Genomic DNA, 20,874 nt, shown 5'->3' with positions numbered 1-20,874 from the left:
TTTTTAAAGGAACCATTCCAAACTTTTTAGTTGTGTTCTGTTTTGATGAGACTGACAGATTATCTCTTGATGAATGAGACAATAATATATAAATATTTAAACAAGTTCATTTGAATATTAACAAAAAGATTAACTTTGCCCTTTTTAAACAAAGTATTCCACGACTTCAAAGTAATACTGCTTCCAGTTTCTTTCCCCCCAAAAAACAAACATAAACAAATGTCCTAAAGATAATATCAGTTTGTCCAAAAAAGAAAAGAAAACACTGAGGTGCAATCATGTCACAGTTAATGCAAGTCTACTTCCAATACATTCAAAGACAACGTTTTTTTAAAAAAATCAATAGTTAAAATAGGCCTTTTGCAGTCTGAGAATTCAAGATACTTAGAAAAATTTGTAAATACACATACATGCAAGTTCTCCATATATACAAATTTCACAAAATTAAGAAGTTGCAAAGAAATTAGAAGGATTACAATAAATCTGACAAGCTACATTTAAATGCTTTACCATTGACATAGTCCTGAATACAGCAATCAAAGTAGTTTTAATAAATTTTCTACATGGCCTTTTAATAAAAAGTTAGTCACTAGAAGTCTTTTAAGAATTCAAGATGTTCTCAATTCACTACTCATATTTAAGGCCACTTTGGTAAAGGCATTGCAGCAAGAACACAAAAACAATAGCATATTTTCTAATATTTATTTTTTTTCACCTGCAAACTGTAGCAAAACATGATCAGCTTTATTATGCAGACAGGTATCCCTCTACATTTTTAAAGAATTTAGGCATGTATAAATAGAAGAGCTCTTCAGAAAGGAAAAATTCAAGAATGAATAAAACCTTCCAATTTTGACTTTGTAACCTTCCAGGAACAATGGTTAAAATGATTTTAGGTCATTCATTCCAAGATACACGACAGCACCTTAAAAGTGGCTGATTTATTTCCCCAGTAACATTTCTCACATAACAATGTGTTAAAGTTACAAATACTGATATGCACAAATAGCTAATTTCTAAGAAAAATATGTACAGCACTGCGGCATAATGAATGTGGTGTCTGCAATAACTTAATATTAGCCAATTTTTAATATACATGATACCGCTACCTTTTTCTGCCAATTCACAGGTTAAAACTTGTTACTGGAGCCCTCTGTTTTGCACATATTACCTGGTGTTTAATGTACACTGCAGGCTTTTTAAAGACTTCTCTTGTGTTTAAAGCTAGGATCAGTGAAACAAGACAACAGTGCAAGAGGTGAAGAGATGTAATGTGACCACATAAAAGTTCGTTCCAGTAAAGTGTCTATGTAAGGCTATAAGAAAGGGTTGGTTGATGAGCTTCCTGTTGGAAATTGTCCTGTTGGTGCACCAGTCTAAAGGAAAATATAAGACAAAATAAATAAACAGACAAGTGTGTGTGTGCAAAATATAAAAACATTAAAGTGTATTTAATTTCATCTTATTTAATTAAACAGTATTTGGATTAAGAATTACTTACTGTATTAGTATTAGCAATAATATTTACCATCACTGTTACTGGCAACATACTATAGTAAAGCTATTAGGTGTCAAACACTGCGTTGTGTCTATCATATTCATTATTTCATACAATTCTGGTAGAAGATTCTAAAAATGTACTTAGTTCTAAAAAGGAAAGCTCTTGTGATTAATACAAATCCTCTACTCCAAGACTCCCTTTTCATACTATTCACTAATTCCTATGACCTTTTGTAAAGCATTATTTTGACAAGAAAGCAGATAAGCTTTATAATATAAAATAGCTTATTTGCCATCAATGCTTTGATTTACAAGTGACCAGTATTTATTTCTCTTTTAAAAGGTCAGAAAAGGATCATGCCCTAGCTCTGTGTCAATCTGTATAATCTTATGATGTCCCATGAGTGGAATAGCAAATAGCATCTGAGAGTATTGACATCCTGCTATTCCTAATGTGAAAGTAAGATGCAACAATTTATAAGAGCTTAAAACAGAGTTTCTCTTACCATGAAAGGATTACTAGATACTCCAGCGGCTGCAACTTGACCAAACGGGGTTACCATTGGCTTTGTTTGTCCAAATGCTGCGAAACCTGCACCTTGTTCAGAACAAAATCACCAATTATAACCATTATATGTCTTCAAGAGACAATATGATACTTACAAAGCCTCATAATAACTTTCAGAGAAATTCCTGCCAGAGCTGCAAAAATAAAATGCTGCAGTTAAATTGTTAGGTGTCATGCTCTTTCAGATATCACAAACACACCTCCTCTGGCATGTCCTAGAAGAATTTCCATTCAGCTCTCCAGAAAAGATTAATTCTAACTTACCTGTATCAATTGCTGACATTCATAGGATTTGATTAACAGATGAACTCATGACTATTGAGGGGGTAGGGGGGACTGTGCAGGAGACAACCATGATTTCTATGTGAACATCACAGTATTTCTCAGGAAATATTTTATTATCTATGGCTCTTGAGTGGACTATATTTCCAAATTTTTAAGTAACCACTGACTTTAGAAAAGAAAACATGCAGTTGTAATTCAAGAATAATCTTCAATGAAACCTGTGGACTTCAAAGTCAAGGAAGTGAAAGAAATAGGTTTAAAAAAAAAGGTCAAGAGAACCTTCTCACCTCTTCCTAAAAACAAAGAATAAACTCCAACTATAATACAATTAACTATTTAGAAAATTAACCCACTTCACACATATACACACATACAAATACTACACAAAAAAACACGTAAGCAACCTTTTTGTAATGAAAGAAAAAACTCCCAACAGCTTAGGTCTATAAGTCTTCTTTTAAAATCAAGAGTCATATCAGAACATGTAAGACAAATCAATAAGAAAAAGATGACAGAGATTCTGAGAACAAAGGATTACTCTTTAGACAGAATTCATTTCTCCTCAATCTGTAATCTGATCACAACTTACAAAATCATTCAGTTATCTGAGGCCCAAATCACTAAAAGCTTCTATTTTGTACAATAAACAGCAGAAAATACTACAGCATTCTTCAGCAAAGTCTTTATGCCTACGCATATAACATTATGATACATCAAGGATTCCTAAAGCAGACATACTGCTAAGCAAATGTTAGACCTTACCATTGGGCTGTTGAGAAAAAGCTGTTTGTTGAGGGAAAGTTGCTTGGGCCGTAAAGGCTGGCTGCTGGAAGCTGCCGCTAAAGCTGGTGGGAAGACTGTAGGGAGCAGGCGTGCTGAACCCCGTGGGCATGCTCATGGACGCAGTGCCAAAGGTCGCCGCTGACAGGAGGAAAGAAGAGCTATCAGTCACACAGAGCAATATGCTTTGCTTCTCATATCAACACTGTAGAGCAGACATCATTTACCTTGAAAAATACTACGATGTACATTTAAAAGCATTTTAAATTCCCAAACCCCAACAAACCTTAGTAATGATTTTTAGTACTACAGAGTTTAACATAACCTATGAAATTTTGTTTTCCTAAAATCCAATGATCACAATTAAACTATTAAAATCTGTCATTGGAAACCCCAAGAAAATGTCTCAAAATAATTCTATCAAGTTCAAGTCTAAATAGTAGTCTGCTTTTTAAAGCCAAAGTATCTGATATGACAATACATGTGTTCCTGGAAAAATAATTTTAAGACTGCTGTAAAATAGTTCACTAAATACAACAGGACTTCATAAAACACACAGGTTAGAGGAAGACTACTCAAAACCTACGAGGTTTTATAACCAGAGCCAAAAAAAAGGTAAAATGGTATAGGGGGGAAAAGAAAGAAAGGAGGGAAAAGAAAAGAAAGGATAGATGAGAGAGAAGGACAGGGAAAGAAAGAGAGAAAAGAGGGGTGAGAGACTGAAAGAGCCTACTAAAAACACTAACACAATTAAAAGGACATGGGAAGTGCCTATTTAATAAATTTCAAAAGAAATGTATGAATTCCCACTCTTTTCTGAAAGGTAAATGAAAACAGCTTCAGAAGAAGGTTGACAGAAGGTTAAGACTACTAATCTACAGAAATTAGTGCAAAACGCACAGATATCAGAAAAGAAGTAAAATAAGCATTCTTAGAAGAGATGAATAAATGCAGGATAAGTGAGCATAGTGTTCAGCACCACCATATGCCTTTCCAGGCTTGCCATGTCCACCTGCGATGCGTGGGGGCAGTATCACCACGCGGGGGGAAACCCGGGGAACCACTGCTACGTACGTGGCCTGTGGCTTCATCACCCATTTCCTAGTCCCTCATGAACTCAATCGCATTATGGAAACACATACAGCAGCAGCTCAACAGTACATCATTTACTGCTAGTGAATACTGAAAACAATCTTCCAACTATAAGTCCTAGAAAAGGTCTACGTGAAATTAAGTATAATGTTGGTTTAAACATAAACTACTAGTAATTAAATACTTTTAGCATGATGCTATCAAAAAACATTAATTCACTGAATTTCCTTATTTAAAAAATTTACCAACTCGTTCACTGATTTAAAGCATAAAAATTAAGTACGAAAAATGTTATATAAAATTATATCTCTTAATTTTAAATAATTTAAAAAAGTTATAGATGTCAGAAGTAATCCTTGTAATCCTGTTTGTAAAAATACAATGTAATTTTGTTCAACAAACCTAATTAGAATTTAACATTTTTAAAAATTATTTTATTATTGATGAGGAAAAAAGGAAAAACAGGCCACTAGGAAGCAAGAGAATTAAAGATAGTAAGCACACTGCAAGGGAAACAGGAGGGTTTCATAACAGACAACAAGGCACTGACATAACGTTGACAAATCATTTTAAGAAAGCATTAAAAAGCACAACTTGGATATAGCTCAGCAAGACCAAACTCTATGGAATAATGTGGGAAAATGGTTTGGCATATAAAAAGGGCATCAAAGAACCATGAATTCAAACTCAAGAAAACAAATCAGAACAGCTATTAACATTCTAAGGTGATCATGGAGGTAAGCAACAATGCTTTTCAGCATTACACATAAATCATTACAAAAGATTTCCATGTAATTTTAAATACAATGTAATTTACCCAACGCCACACATCCATGCCCACTCCATTTAAAACATGGAAAAAACTTAATTCCACATGCAGGGACCCAGAACAGTAGCAGAAGCTTCCACAAGCAGGTAGACAAATTGCCACACAAATCTAGGTATTAGCTGTGGCCACCTACCAAAATGAGCGTGAGGAAACCCTTGAGAATGCATTGCTCCAGAAAGGCCTTACGGAAAGCCATAAAGAGACCAATGTCAATTAATTTGTGGATAACTATTATTAAAATAAAAGTAAATTTGTTTCATTAAAAACTTCTAAAATTAGAATGTACTCTTGCCAAGCAGACAGCATAAAAATACAGAATAAAGACATTCACAAAACGAGCCTTTCGATTTCATATTCATGACACATAGTATTTATACTATTTGGAATAAAGGGGAATTTAGAATATTAAATAACAAAGAAAAAAACATTGATGAAATCCATTTTTTAAATAAGCACTTTTTTTTAACGTGAAGACATAACCATATTCACAAAAAAAGGTTTTGCAGGCATCCTGAGCTACACCCAAAACTGCTATGCGTAGGGTCATCTAAAATTCATCTAGCACCTACCTTTAGCATTAAACCTTCAAGTCTTAGGAGAGAATACCTGAACAATTTCTGGATTTTTTAATTCACAAGTCAGTACATTAACTAGAAATACTAATGATAACACAAGTGAACAAATTTATCATAAGGGAAAATTATTAAATATACTAATCCATTAGAAAGGTGAGTGGTATTTTCAACTCTAAATAAAATAGCTGAAAAGAAGAAAGAAAAACGTATTATGTGCAGATCTTACCTGGCATGTTTTAGGGTAGAGAGGTTACATATACGTGTATGTAGTTAACAGACTGTCATATACTAGAACCTTTTTTTGGTTTCTTTTAATGATCTGAAGTGAGATGATTCCTAAAATATATTTCTATGCATTTTAAATGAGAATGCTTTTCAAATTAGCATAAATTTGGGAAACAGTGATTGAGAATATGAGTGGTTCTGAGTCTTGGTTCTGTCATTTTCTAGCTACATGGTGTTACTTAATGTCTACAAGCCTCAGTTTCTGCATTTGCCAATGGGGGTGGGTGGAAAGCTGCTGTGAGGATTGCAGTTTTTGACGGGGCTGGGTTTGAAACCACCATCTCAGGCATATGGGGCCCGTGCCCTACTCCTTTCAACCACAGGCGCCGCGCCTGCTGTGAGGATTGAATGCAACAATTACAGTGCTGTATAATAAACATTCCTCTCCCTAATGTAAAAAGATGGTCACTATTCTAAATTCAAAAATAATGTTTACTGAAGGGCAAGGGTTCTATGATTAAGTTTAGGCGCTTTATACTTATCTCCTTTCTTAGGGCAGGCTCATATTGGTTAAACTGTGTTAGGCCCAGCGTTTTCTGTATCTCTTAAGACACAGAATCCATTTCCAGGAACACTGCTAACATGTCTGGAGACATGATCCAGAATGGCAAAACTTTTAGTCAACAGTGAGTATTAGCCACTATCAACCCCTATTGCTCACTGAGCAACAAAGATGCCTCCCAGAATCTGGTTGTGGACTGCTATAAAATATTTTTAGACCTAAGTATCCTTTCGATATAATTCATATATCACATAATTCATCCATTTAAAGTAATCATTTTTTAATATTTTAATTTTAAATTAAAAAAATCTCCCATCACCATCTAATTTTAGAATATTTTCATCACTATTAGCCAAAGCAATTCCATACCTCTCGGCTGTCACTTGCCCCACCACCACCACCACGACTACCACCCCAGCCCCTGGCAACCACCAATTTCCTTTTCTCTATAGATTTGCCTATTCTAGACCCACCAAACAAAAGGAACCATAAATATGTGGCTTTTCCCGGCTAACTTCTTTTATTTAGCATGTTTTCAAGGTTCATCATGGTCTAGCAATACTGTACTACCATATTTTGCCACATATAATATTCTCCCATGTATAACACACATCCAGGTTTTTAGCTCAAACTTTCAGAGAAAAAAATCTTTCATTTTAATTTTTTAAAGGAGGGTGGTTCTCTTGCTGAGAGATGTGAGGAACAGAACTGGCCACTGCAAAGGAGAGGCTGGCAGTGAGCCCAGGTGACAGGTAAGAGAGGTCCTGAGCACCCAATCTCCCCCAACTGCCCCCTCCTGCCCCAACTTCATCCCCACATCCTCTCATTTTCTGTTCCAACCCACATCCACTGGCAGGAACATGACCACAGCCACTCCACTGAGAACCCAGCAGGCTTATTTCCTGAGAAACTGGTATAAGGGGCCAGGAAAGGCCCTGTGGCCTGAGCTCCTGACCATAAAGCTGTCCTTTCTGGGGCCTCTGGGACACCACACTGAGGAGGAAGATCCCTAAGCTGGGACGTGGGAGACCTGCATTCTGAGACTCAAAAGAGGAGGCATTATTATATAGCTACTTCCACCCTACTTTCCCTGACACAAACAGTGGCAGCGCGCTGCTGCCAAGATGAAGCTGGCAGTGATGCACAGGCGGCCTGTGGCTGGCCAGGCGGGCTGGAGGCTCATGTAGGCTCATGCTGGCAGAGAGGAGGGTAGGGTGCCAGGGGCACAATTACCATATTCCAGGGTATTATTCTGCATACGGAAATCATTATTGCCTTCAAGAGTTACACTTTTAATTCATAAGCAAAAATAAAAGAATTAAAAACATATATATAGCTATAGAATTAAAACCACCCATGTACAGCTCAGCGCCTGTAACTTATGTGGCTGGTGCGCCAGCCACATACACCAGAGCTGGCAGGTTCAAATCCAGCCTGGCCCACCAAACAACAATGACAATTACAAACAAAAAATAGGCGGGCGTTGTGGTGAGCGCCTGTAGTCCCAGCTACTTGGGAGGCTGAGGCCACAGAATCACTTAAGCCCAAGAGTTTGAAGTTGCTGTGAGCTGCGATACTGGTAGATGAGGGGTTTGGGGTTTTTTGTGTTTGGTTTGTTTTTGCAGTTTTTGACCAGGACGGGGTATGAACCCACCACCTCTGGTATATGGGGCCGGAGCCCTACTCCTTGAGCCATAGGCACTGCCCAAAACATGGTAAATTTTATTATCAAATAATACTCTACTGTATGGCTACTCAGCATCTGTCAACGATGGAAATTCTGATTGTTTCCACTTTTATGCCTAGTATGAATAACGCTGCTGTGAACATCTGTGCCCAAGTTTTTGTGTGGAAGTGTGTTTTCACTCCTCTGAGATATATTCCTAATAGTGGACTTGCTAGACCACATGGTAACTCTATACTGACCTTTCTGAGAAACTACCAACTATTTGCCAAAGGGGTTGTCCCATTTCACATTTTCACAGCAACATATGAGGTTTCTAACTTCGCTACTTTCTCACTAACGCTTGTTACTATCTTTTACTGACCATCTGTACGCCTTCTTGGAAAAAAGTCTATTCAAATCTCAGTCCTTCTTCTGATTGGACTGTCTTTTTATTATTGAGTTATAAGAGTTGTTTATATATTCTGAATAAAAGTCCCTTATCACATACATGACCTGCAAATATTTTCTCCAGACCACTATGAAGTTTAATCTTTTGCTATGTTAATTTTTTACAACTTTCCTGTCTCTTTTTTTATTGCCAAGTTTACAACTTTCACTTTCGACTGCTAAAAGTACCACTGCAGATTATTAAATGTTAGAGATGTCTAAATATTAAGAGTAAATTGAAAGTGAGAGAGCACAGGAAAGGTAGGTCAGCAATTATATAAACAAAATATGTCCTACATAGCCCAATGTAACTTTCTTAGATTTTTTCCTTTGGTTGTCCTCACCTACTCTCATCTCCTTTTTCTACCCATCCTGATTTCCAGAGTCTATTAAATAGGTGAGGTGAGCCTACTAAGTATTTAGATGTAAATAAGAAATTGTATATAATGCTAATTTGTGTTTCATCAATGCAAAATTAAATTGTAAACACTGAGGCAATTGTACTGGAATGGAAACAGTGCTAGTTTAGAAGCATACTGATACTTGTATCAGGTCAACCATTATTTACTTCTGAACCCTTTGGCAAATCCATTAACATCTTTGCAAATCAGTGTCTACCTAGGTAAGAAAACAGGGCATGGGCGCTAGAGCCTATCTATGAAATTGGTCAGCTTTTTTATTTTGTAAGTTTAACTCCTGGGGAAGAAAAAAAATGTTTAAAACCATTGATTAAAATAAATACTAAGAAATACAGGCTATACACTGAATGACCAAGGGGAGAGAGTCTTAAGAGTTATACAAAAATTTCCTAATACAGCAGAACCTCTTAAAGTTGACCACCTAAGGGACTGTAACCAACTGGTCAACACACTGAAGTAGGCCTGCTGTACTAATACACAGACGTGGTGAATATCTGGTCTATGAAAATTAGGTAAGCTTAAACAGAAGGCTCTACTGTAACTGAAAATTATTTTACCTCTATTAATTAGATATAAGGGGTTGGGGGGATGCTAACTATGTATCATAAGGTCTGAGAATTTAAAAGGCCTTAGGCCATGTAGGCTAGTCTCCTCCTAATGAAGGTTCCTATGTAATACAGTAAAAATAAATTTAAAAATAAATAAAAATAAAGCTGCAAAGGTTAATATATCCAGGGGGAAAAAAGATTATTTAAATGTACATTTTAAGAAGGTATAATGACAGAAATTTCACATTTTACATAGAACTATTACACACTAGCCTCTTTCAAAGGCAATCCCAACATGTAATTTTGTAATATAAACATATCTGAGGACAACAAAAAAAAAAAAAACCCAAATTTTCATTTTTATGATATAAAATCATGGAAATTCCTAAGCATTTGTCAAAGTATTGTTTATATTTTGGCTTTAACAGAAACATGCAGTTAACATTTACTTAGATTTAGTCAATTTGGCAGAACCTAAGAACGGTGATCAATGTGATAAATTCAAAATGGCTTATAATGGACAAAATATTTTACTTTGAAATAAAGATTTATGGACAATAATTTATCTTTCTAATAAACTCTGAAAAATATCCTCATACTGTCAGGGCTGTTGTCAAACTTGATGATACAGATCACCCAGGGTGGTCTTTGGTTACTACATGCAGTGAATTCAACCTATTATTCTCCTCTTAGGCTTACCTCTGAGATGGTTCTGTCATTAGGTTTATTATTTTGCTTATTTTATTTATAGTATGAAAGTCTTTTAAAAACTCAGTTTCTAGGTAGGATATAAAATAACAGAAATGTACAATATGTGCTCAATTGAAATAAAGTAATAGCGGGCGGCGCCTGTGGCTCAGTGAGTAGGGCGCCGGCCCCATATGCCGAGGGTGGCGGGTTCAAACCCAGCCCCGGCCAAACTGCAACAAAAAAATAGCCGGGTGCTGTGGCGGGCGCCTGTAGTCCCAGCTACTCGGGAGGCTGAGGCAAGAGAATCGCTTAAGCCCAGGAGTTGGAGGTTGCTGTGAGCTGTGTGAGGCCACGGCACTCTACCGAGGGCCATAAAGTGAGACTCTGTCTCTACAAAAAATAAATAAATAAATAAAGTAATAGCAAATTCTACAGATATAAACAACAGGCTCAGAGAAATTAGGTCAACACAATTAGCTCAGTCAAGGTATAATATGAATTTCCATTCCTTAGTTGTTAAATGGGGTGATAACATATCAACGGTATCTTACAAACAACTTTAACACTCAAAAAACATTAAAGAACACTGCCCCGTTGTCCTTACCCTATTCATTAAAAGACAGGGAGCTTGTCTTTGGGTCACACAGCAAGTAAATACTAAATCAGAATTTGAAGAAAAGTTTGGCTGGCTGTACTCAAAACACACCAATTTAACTTTTCTGGGCCTCAGTTCTCTCAACTGTTATGGTGATTTAGACATTTATTTGATGGGAGTTGAGGATTAAATGTGACAACATACAAAAACCTGTTATATCATCATAAATTTCACAAATTCATTCCACTAAGTCAAAATAATATGCTAAGAAATAGAAACACTGCATAGATCACATCTAAAGAAAAAATAGTACAAATGGAAATTTAAAACCATCAGTAATTAGGTACACTTGAATTAAAACAAACCATTTTAAAAAGGTTAAATTTGGTGTGAAATTCAAATACTTCATTACTTATTGCCAGAGACCAACAAGTTATGTGAAATGGGATATAGTGGTAATGGTTCAAATTCCTAGTTATCATAATTTTTAATCTTGTCAATGACAAAAGCTATTTACAAATAATTACCAATTCTTAATGGTTTAACTTATAATGTTACATACCAGTAACTACTCTCTCAAGATTTTATATCGATATTTGCTATAAGTGATGTTTAAGCTTCAGTTCTAAAATTAGCAAGCTTATAAACTCTAGCTGTAACGTATACCCATCCATACCACACGCACTTGCTGACATTCCAAGGTAACAGCAAATAGGTCTGGTGTTTAGTTTAATAAGATAAAAATCAAAGAAGTACAATATGAGAAAGATGTGACTATCATGCAGTATTAAAGAGAAAGGGAAAAGGGGGGATAAAGAGAATTAGGGAAACAAAATGTCAACAGAGCAAACATTCAATGTTATACCTAAAATTGAGTCAGAATCCTACAATTAAAAAATGTTAACACCTTGAAAGAGATATACTCTAGAAAGAACTAATTATTAAGAACTCATGTAACAAATTCATCTGATGAAATCTCAGGAGGTGACAAAAAAGTCTCATAAAATTGTTCTATTAAGACTGAATGATTTATAGCTTGTAATTCTAAAACCAGATCACCAAATAAGTCAAAATTACTGTGTTCAAGTCCCACCTGTGTTATGAATTATCTGTGTAGTTCTAAAAAGTCTCATGCCCATGTTGGGCCTCCCTACCTGAAAAATGAAGCCTCTGACTGGGGAGGGTAGACTCCAACTACTTTTTAAGGTCCCTTTCAACTGTCAATTCTAAAATCTTATAAACTTTCAGCTAGTTTATCCTCTGTGGATACTCTTCTATCCATCTGCAATCTGCTTCAGTAAGAGAGAGGCCCCATTTTCTAGTGCTATTCAGATGGTATATGTTCCAATAAATACCTTCCCCAAAGCTTACTGTTCCACAGTCTTGCCTTTTTATTTTCTTACCTGTTGCTCCTCTGGCATTGGTCTGAAATGGATTTGTAGAAGATGCCACGGAAGGACCAGCAGCAGCAACAAATGGATTTGTGGAAGGCGTAGCTTTAAAAAATTATAAAATATACTATAAAATCCTAGTACCTCTTATATTTGAAATTTAAAATATTTGTTCACTATACTTATTGAGATAGAAACTTCAAGCTTTCTAATAATAATGCATTACTTTGACTGTCTTCTGGTACCCTAAGAAAATGCTATACAATATATATTTCGGTTTCTCATAAAAACCAGTATATACACCAGAAGCACATACCTCCAAATGGAGCAGGCACATTTGAAGAAGCAGGCTGTGTCTGTGCAGAAGCACCCACTGGCACTGTTCCAAAAACATTGCTGAAAACAAGTATTAAAAGAGTCAATATTACAACAAAAGAAAACAAGGGTAGACCTAAAATACGGAAACAAATAATACTGAACATATCATACATCACAGTGCCAGTGTCAACACACAGAAAATTAAGAAGACATTTTTATGGGTAATGATTCAGAAAAATTAAAAATTGTTACTGCTCCATCAAGAATATCCATAAGAAAAGCTGAATCAAGAATATCTGTAAGTAAAGCTGAATGTGTGGTGATGAAGAATCTCAGATGACAACCAGCACAGTTTGGTGCCACTGTCTGCATTCATGCCAAGGCCCAGCAAGTCCTACCTGCCATGGTTTTTGCACAGTCAATGTAAACATCAATTAATGAAAAGGTACATAATTTCAGAATTATTATGAAAAATGATTTAACAGATCCCCTAAAAGGTTCTCAGGTGTCCCAGGGATCACACTTTGTGAACCACTGATGTATTGTGATGTAAAGTCAATAAACCATTTGTTATCAACAACTTGTCTATGTTTCCAGACTTTTTGGCCATGTTGTTATAGACCACTATCACGTGACTAACGTAGACGATATTAATAAACCAAAAAATATATAAACCATCCCAAATTTTATTCTTTGAATTCAGTCTTTCCCATCTGGCATACAGAAAATTTATTATCAGAGACGCCAAATAGCTAGTGTTATAATCCTAACATTTCTTTCCAGAAAAGGTGCTGAAAGAAAATAAACTACTCGGATAAGATAAGAAAGAAACAGATAAAAGAGAAGACAAAAGAATAAAACACCGGACAAGTAAATAACCTACACTTCTGAGTCTGTTTCCTTAACTCTAAGATAAAGTTAAGAGTAGAAGAGTTTTTAAAAAGCACAAAGTCCTTAAAATGTGTCCTACTGCCAAGAATTCCTTTATAACGGATACGTCTGAACATACTAGCAGCACAAGGGCCTGCTTATATATGTGACACAAAAGAGAGACAGAACTGATGCTGGACTCAAGTGCAAACATTTCTCAAAATGTGTATTTATAACTAAGGCTACTACATGGTACTTTCATTGTTTAGTCTTCAACACTGAAAACTTTATCTCAAAAGTATATAATTACATTGCTAAATGGCTTCTCTGTTGAGTACAATCTACATGTAATTGTTCATTTGGGATGTCCACATATTCTTAAATACAGTATAGTGTTCGAGGATGGAAAGTAATAAAATCTCCAAGTCAATGAAAATGTAAAATTAGGGCAATTATTCCAAGATTATATTGTAATCAGAAATTCCTCTAGTTTACAAAAATATTCAAAAATTTTTAAATTATGCCCACAAACAGTCATTATTTAACCATATTACAGTAGATCCTCCATAACTGACCACCTCCTTAAGTTGACCTAATTTTCATAGACTGGATATACACCACATGTCCTCAATGGAAGTTCCTTATGTTGACCAGTTTGTTACAGCCCTTTGAGTGGTCAACTTACAGAGGTGCTACTGTATTATTTAGAGTGAAAAAAAATTGAAAGATAAAAGACAAAGCAGAAATGCTGGCTAAGCCAAGGTACCTGCTGGCATTACTTGTGGACGTGTATGCATTACTGGAGGTGGCAGCAGAACTGAAAACGCTGTCTAATTCTGCCAGGGCTGCATACTTGTCTGAAGATACGCTTGTCTGACTGGGAACTGAAACCACAGAACCAACGGGAGCTTTACCTGTGGTCCCAAAGCCACTCCCTTGATCACCACCTGGAAATAAACAAAACCAAATTACACTAAAAATGTATAGTTATATTTTCTTTTTTTTGAGACAGAGTCTCAAGCTGTCGCCCTCAGTAAAGTACCATGACATCACAGCTCACAGCAATTTCAAACTCTTGGGCTTAAGAGATTCTCTTGCCTCAGCCTCCCGAGAAGCTGGGACTACAGGCGCACACCACAACACCCGGCTATTTTTTTGGTTGCAGTTGTCATTGTTTAACAGGCCCTGGCCAGGCTTGAACATGCCAACTTCGGTGTATGTGGCCAGTGCCCTACGCACTGAGCACGGGCACCGAGCCTAAAGTTATATTTTCAATGTATCAACCACATTTGGCCTGAAACACATGCAAACTGATTTGTAGCTGAACAAATAAATGAACAAGATTCTAAACTCTTAATCTAATAAATAATCTAACCAATAATAAACAGGATTATTTGCCATACACAACACGATGGCAAAGACAATACTGTTTCCGTAACAAAAACTAAAACTCTGTGCCAATAACACATCTAGATTACATATAAAGAAGAAATTATCAAAGTGCTATGTTACCATCTCCAAGACAGGTGGCTCTCATTTAAGTGAACATATAAATTCATAAAATGCTGGACTTAATATAAAGAATATTAAAAATATCATTTTCCCAGGAGTCTACATGACAAAAATTAGAGATAGTATTTGCAGGAAACATTTACTGATGAGCACTTACTATGTGGTAGGCACCGTTCAAAATGCCATACATACAATAACATGCACAACACAACTCCATAAGTTCAAGGCTATTATCATCCTTATTTTGGAGAGGAGAAAAACAGGTCCAGATATCAAAATGTAGAATCCAGTCTAGCACCATACCCCTGCTAGGGTATTTTAATAGGCATTTTTAGAGGCTACCGGCCTTAAGCACAAAACTGGGAGTAAAAAATAAAGGAGGCAGGAGGCTCAGTGGGTAGGTGCCAGCCACATCCACCTAGGTTCGAACCCGGCCCAGGCCAGCTAAAACAATGACAACTGCAACAACAACAACAAAAAAAATGGCCAGACATTGAGGTGGACAGGTGCCTGTAGTCCCAGCTACTTGGGAGGCTGAAGTGAGAGAATTGCTTGAGCCCAAGAATTTGAGGTTGCTGTGAGTTGAGACAGCACAGCACTCTACCCAGGACGACAGCTTGAGACTCTGTCTCTAAATAAATAAATACAAAAATCATGAATTAAAAAAAAAAAAAAACAAAAAACACCAAGGTGTAAATAGACAGCAATAGTTCAAAATGAATATATTATGGAAACCACCATACAACCCTCCACTCAGCTCAGTGGCCAAAGTCATAAAGATTTCTTTCTAGGGCGGCACCTGTGGCTCAAGGAGTAGGGCGCCGGTCCCATATGCCAGAGGTGGCGGGTTCAAACCCAGCCCCGGCCAAAAAAAACAAAACAAAAAAAAAAAAAAAAAAAAAGATTTCTTTCTAAAACAAAATTAAAACTTTTCTCCATTGTTTCCTTTTAAAACTAAACAATCACAAGTGACTTTCTACACCTTCGGTTTTACCGCTGACATTTCAGGTCCAAAATGTACCAAGTAAATATTTTACTTAAAATATTAGTATAGACAAAATTTCTATACAACAAAACGGTAACATCCTCAAATTTCAATAAAACAAGCAAATTTAGAGCATCATTTAATATTCAAATTTTGTTGCTGTTGTTTAAAGTTTGATACCTTGCCCAGCACTGAAGATATTGTCTAAATTAGCAAGAGCCGCATATTTGTCTGCTGTCTGTAAACCAGCTTTGTTCGTTGAAACTTTACTAACAGCTGATGCTGTTTGATGACTCTGGGAAGTATTGAAGGATCCAAAATCAGCACTGGAGGATTTGGGGAAGTTATCAAAATGAGCAAAATTAGCATTTACTGATCCAGCACTTCCACCTGTAATAGAATAAATACAACACTTGAAATTTCTAAACGTTTCCCAATACTTTTTAGTAGACTAAACAATCCTTTATTACTAAATTAAATGTCCCATAAACAATCTTATATCCTTAAAATCAATGACTGGAAGTCAGGTGGAGTAGCTCAAGCCTATAATCAATCTTAGGACTCTGGGAGGCCAAGGTAGGATCACTTGAGCTCAGAAATTCAAGACCAGTCTGAGCAAGAGTGAGATCCTATCTCTACCAAAAATACTGGGCATGGTAGCCACACCTGTAGTCCCAGCTACCAGGAGGCTGAGACAGAAGGATTCCTTGAGCCCAGGAGTTTGAGGTTGCTGTGAGCTAGGCTGACACCACAGCACTCTAACCTGGGCAACAGAGCAAGACTCTCTCTCTCAAATTAAAAAGGGGGTGGGGGAGTGAGGGGCATCCAACTTACTCATGACTTCTTTTGTATTTTATGCATGAAACTAGATTTTCAAAGGCCATGGTAGTATATAAGATAACATGTTTCTAACATGCTTCTATTTTTATTATCTACCTTACGGTGAAGAATGTAATTAATGGTAGGTGTAACTAGGTACTATCTGGCTTAAGATTCAGTTACTCTGTAGAACATCTAGCTTTATACTATGACCTTCTATTAGTTTTCCCTAAATAGATTGCAAACAAGATGTTAAATATCTTACTTGCAAGATTCAAGCTTTTGTAGCTCCACAGCAACATGGTTTAAGCAAATCCCAGGAGTAAGGATTAACAATACTTAAGATGTATTATTTTGATCCAGAATTTCTTAGAAGATGGTCTTTGCGATTTAGGCTTACTTCACTTGAAAAGCTATTACTTAATTTCACATAGCAATTTAATACGCATGATGTCCACAGCAAAATCATGCCCTATCTATCATATAGCTATAAACAGCACAGTGTATAGTACATAACACGTAACAACAATTTCCGACCTACATTTATAAAGTACAACATCTAAGGATCACTGTTGGTCTCTATTCTACAGACATCCCTAAAGTACTATTTAAAACCAGCATATTTCATTCTATGCTTTTGATCCTATGTTTCTGAGATACTATTTATTTCTAAACCTTAGTTTCAGCATTCAAAAATATAGACGGTGCCAAAAAAATGCATATTGATTTTAAAGAAAAACTGAATTAAAATCAAAATAATCAATATATACCGATAATGTTTGCTTTCTTGTATATCATATCCTGTATCTCTTATAATTGCAGAAGTCAAACATGACTTGAGTATTACAATTTTAATACAGTTCTTTCCTGTCATAAAATAGGTATACATTTTTTGGCACCCTCTGTAGTTGCATATATATAACTTGTCTATGTTTCCAGACAGTTATATATTAAAGTGATACCAAAGACACAATGATATTTTAAACACAGAATATCATAAATAAAATAATAATAAACACAAATACATTGTATCAATCAATTTTTTAGACATTTTAAAACAAGTATATGCTGAAGAAATTTCTTTCAGGAATTACATTGGTTGTTTATAATTAAGGTTGGTAATGTATGACTGTATTTTTTAAATGGTGATCAGTTACAAGTAGTTGATAAACAATGTACATATTAAACTTCCAAATTTCTACAAATTTTTGTTTCAATAAAGATTTAATTATGAAACCAACTAATCCTTTTACTGTGCATGATTACGTTCTCTGAGTTTAGTGACAGAAGAGAGAGAGTAAACATGAGAATTAAGGGTCCTCACTAAAGAATGATTAATAATCTGTCATTGGATAAACATGAAATTCAGGAAAAACGTACAATTAGTGAATGATGCCTACTTGACAACAGAACTTACTGTGAGTGGCCTGGAGAGGAAAAGCTGAAGTAAATTCACCCAAACTGCAGCTAGATGAAAGCATTCTAAATGCTGGACAGCCAGAAATTACGCAAATGATGAAAGTTAAAGGAAAAAAAAAAGAAAATTGAAAGAAAAAGCTTTAAGACAATACACAGAGTTAAAAGTTGAAAGAAAAGTAATCCACCAAAGATCGAAATAAAAGTTCAATGAGTTTCTGAAAACAGTAGTTCATGGGAGAGCAATCGATGTTTAAAGACCAATTCCTGCACAGAAAACTATTTCCAAATTTGATTAAAGTCATAATTAGTCTACTCCTGACCAGTAACATTTAAAAGGTTTTTCCCAAGTTTGCTGCCCTGAAAATTACTTTTACATTTTTAGTTCAATGGAAGCAGTCAATCAGCTTCCTTTATTCAGGGATCTAGCAGTCTAAATCAATGTGTTCCATGAACCTAAAAAAACTTCTAGTATTTTAATGCCTCTGTGCATGGGAGATTTCAGATTTCAAAAAGATTCCTATGCAGGAAGAGGAGAATGAATACTGTCAATTGGACAACATACCAAAGAGTGCAGAAAAATAAACGAACATAGAAAAATGTAGAATTCAGGTTTCCCCAGAGCTTTGTAAAACAGAACTATATTAAAATCAGATAATTATAGAATTTAAGTTTAGAGTAATCTTCAAAATTACATCTATAGCTATTTTTTTTTTTAAAGTAAACACTTAAGCACAATGCTAGAGAAGCTCTACCTGTAGTTTGGGGCTGAAAAGGAGAGTGACTTGCTGTGGGGAAACCTCCAAAATTACTCGAACCACTAGACTGTCCAAATGCATCAAAGTTTGCAAAATCTGCATTTGCAGAATTCTGAGCTGTGAATGGTAAGGAACAACATATGTTAATGAATATGAAAAACTATAAATGAAAATACATGACAAATGAATTTAAGAATTTTATGAAAAGTTTCCATGTATCAAACTTTATAGAGAATTAACTTCAAAATCAGATTTTAAATTTTACCAGCATTTAACCCAACTATAAGAGTCTCCAAAAATACTTTCTGCAGTAAGTCTGTACACAATACTCCGTGAATGCCTTCATCAACAGCACTGTAAGGATGACTGTATTCACAAGCACTAACGACACGCGTTACATTAACGCAGACAAAGATGAGGAAAACATTCTCAACACTTCACTGACTGATCAGCTATGTGAATCCCAAAAGCTAAATATCTAAACTAACAGTGCAAAGATGGTTTAATGACACAAATTAAATACTTTTTTAAAGTTTCCAAATACAGTAGAACCCCTGTAAGCTGACCCGAGGGACTGTAACAAACTGGTCAACATATAGAGGTGGTCAACCTAAGGAATTAGGCCTACTGTACTGATACGTACATGTGGTGCATGTCCAGCCTATGAAACTGGTTAACTTAAGGAGGCGGTTAACTATGGACATTCTACTGTATGTCTCACTATGGTCACATAAAAATGAAAAACAAGAAACAAACAAAAAAATCTTGAGTGTTTAACAAGGACATGATCAGCAAATAAACTGAAGATGTTCACATTCTATGAAGATGTTATACTCGATTAGAAGTCTACGGTTTTAAACTTATCTTAAATTTTTTTTTGAAACACAGTCTCACTATGTCACCCTCGGTAGATTGCCATGGCGTCACAGCTCACAGCAACCTCAAACTCTTGGGCTTAAGCAATTTTCTTGCCTCAGCCTCCCAAGTAGCTGGGACTATAGGCCCCCGCCACAACACCCAGCTATTTTTTGGTTGTAGCTGGCCTGGGCTGGATTCGAACCCGCCAGCTCCAGTGTATGTGGCTGGTGCCCTAGCTGCTGAGCTACAGGCACCGAGCCTTATCTTAAAATGTAAGAACCAATGAAAGCTGGTAGAAACTATAACTGTAGCGCATATGTGGCAAAACAAACAACCAAATTGTGTTTCCCACTGGCCTTCAACCTAATAGCAAAATTCTAGACTTCCCTAAACTTTAAATATGTAAATAAATAAAACAATTTTAAATGTTTCTATAGGCTAAAACATATGTCAGATAAAAGAATTTAACAAAGATATGATGAGAATAAGAAATAGATGGTATATGGAAAGGGAATGTTAAGTCACAGCATGAAAAGAACATGTAGTGGCTAGAGAAAGGGTTAGGAGTCATAAGCATAGCAAGGTAACTACTGCCAAATATTTATGGGCAATATTACTTCCAGGAAGTTTTAGTAAAGAAACAATCTTGCAAATGAGTATGGCTATATCTAAAAGCTAGACAGTATGTTTTATATAATGTGAGAACAAGCTAAATAAGGTATTGCATAGAAAATCTGCATTTTAGTTAACTCTGTGTTTGCCTGAGGTTGCCAAGCTTTTGCAGTGAATATATATTCTACTGCTGAGCAAACCCAAAAAAGTTAACTGACAAAAAATGTTTCCATTAAGATAACTTAAAAAATAAACTTCTTGAGAAATGATTTAGAAGAAATATCCATACAATATTAAACAATAATACAATTATCATTTAACACTGCTAAGAAGACCAGTAAGTAAGTACAATTTAGTGAAAATGGAATCTAGGTTAAGAATCAGAAAATTCCATCCTAGTGTAAGTAACTATACAACCTTAGTCAAGTCCTTCAACTGCTCTGGCTCTCTCTGTTCTCCAACAAAATGGGGGTGGGTGGGAAGGGTGAATTCACTAGATGATTTCAACTCACAAATCCACTGCTATGATTCTATAACTTATGAGTGAACAGAAA

General features: G+C 35.7%; 1 protein-coding gene across 9 annotated transcripts in view; it reads right to left on the bottom strand.

The window, feature by feature from the left end:
* Positions 1-688: 688 nt before the first annotated feature.
* The window catches only part of AGFG1 (ArfGAP with FG repeats 1), a 75,649-nt gene continuing 55,463 nt past the window's right edge, over positions 689-20,874 (bottom strand). Inside the window, exons 6-15 of one of the 9 annotated variants that reach the window (XM_053597321.1) lie at positions 18,848-18,967; positions 18,094-18,165; positions 16,038-16,247; positions 14,127-14,307; positions 12,489-12,568; positions 12,185-12,277; positions 5,188-5,235; positions 3,116-3,274; positions 2,007-2,092; positions 689-1,376 (exon numbers count right to left, since the gene is read on the bottom strand). In XM_053597321.1, coding sequence (XP_053453296.1) covers positions 1,317-1,376; positions 2,007-2,092; positions 3,116-3,274; positions 5,188-5,235; positions 12,185-12,277; positions 12,489-12,568; positions 14,127-14,307; positions 16,038-16,247; positions 18,094-18,165; positions 18,848-18,967 — 1,109 coding nt within the window. In that variant the 3' untranslated portion in view covers positions 689-1,316. Of the gene's footprint in view, positions 1,377-2,006; positions 2,099-3,115; positions 3,275-5,187; positions 5,236-12,184; positions 12,278-12,488; positions 12,569-14,126; positions 14,308-16,037; positions 16,248-18,093; positions 18,166-18,847; positions 18,968-20,874 lie in introns of all 9 variants that reach the window. The other 8 variants (XM_053597320.1, XM_053597323.1, XM_053597322.1 and 5 more) reach the window with 8 other exon arrangements.

Source organism: Nycticebus coucang, chromosome 7 (genome assembly GCF_027406575.1).
Source record: "Nycticebus coucang isolate mNycCou1 chromosome 7, mNycCou1.pri, whole genome shotgun sequence".
Taxonomy (NCBI): domain Eukaryota; kingdom Metazoa; phylum Chordata; class Mammalia; order Primates; family Lorisidae; genus Nycticebus; species Nycticebus coucang.
Note: the sequence above shows the minus strand (reverse complement) of the source record. Positions and strands in the feature narration are given on the sequence as shown.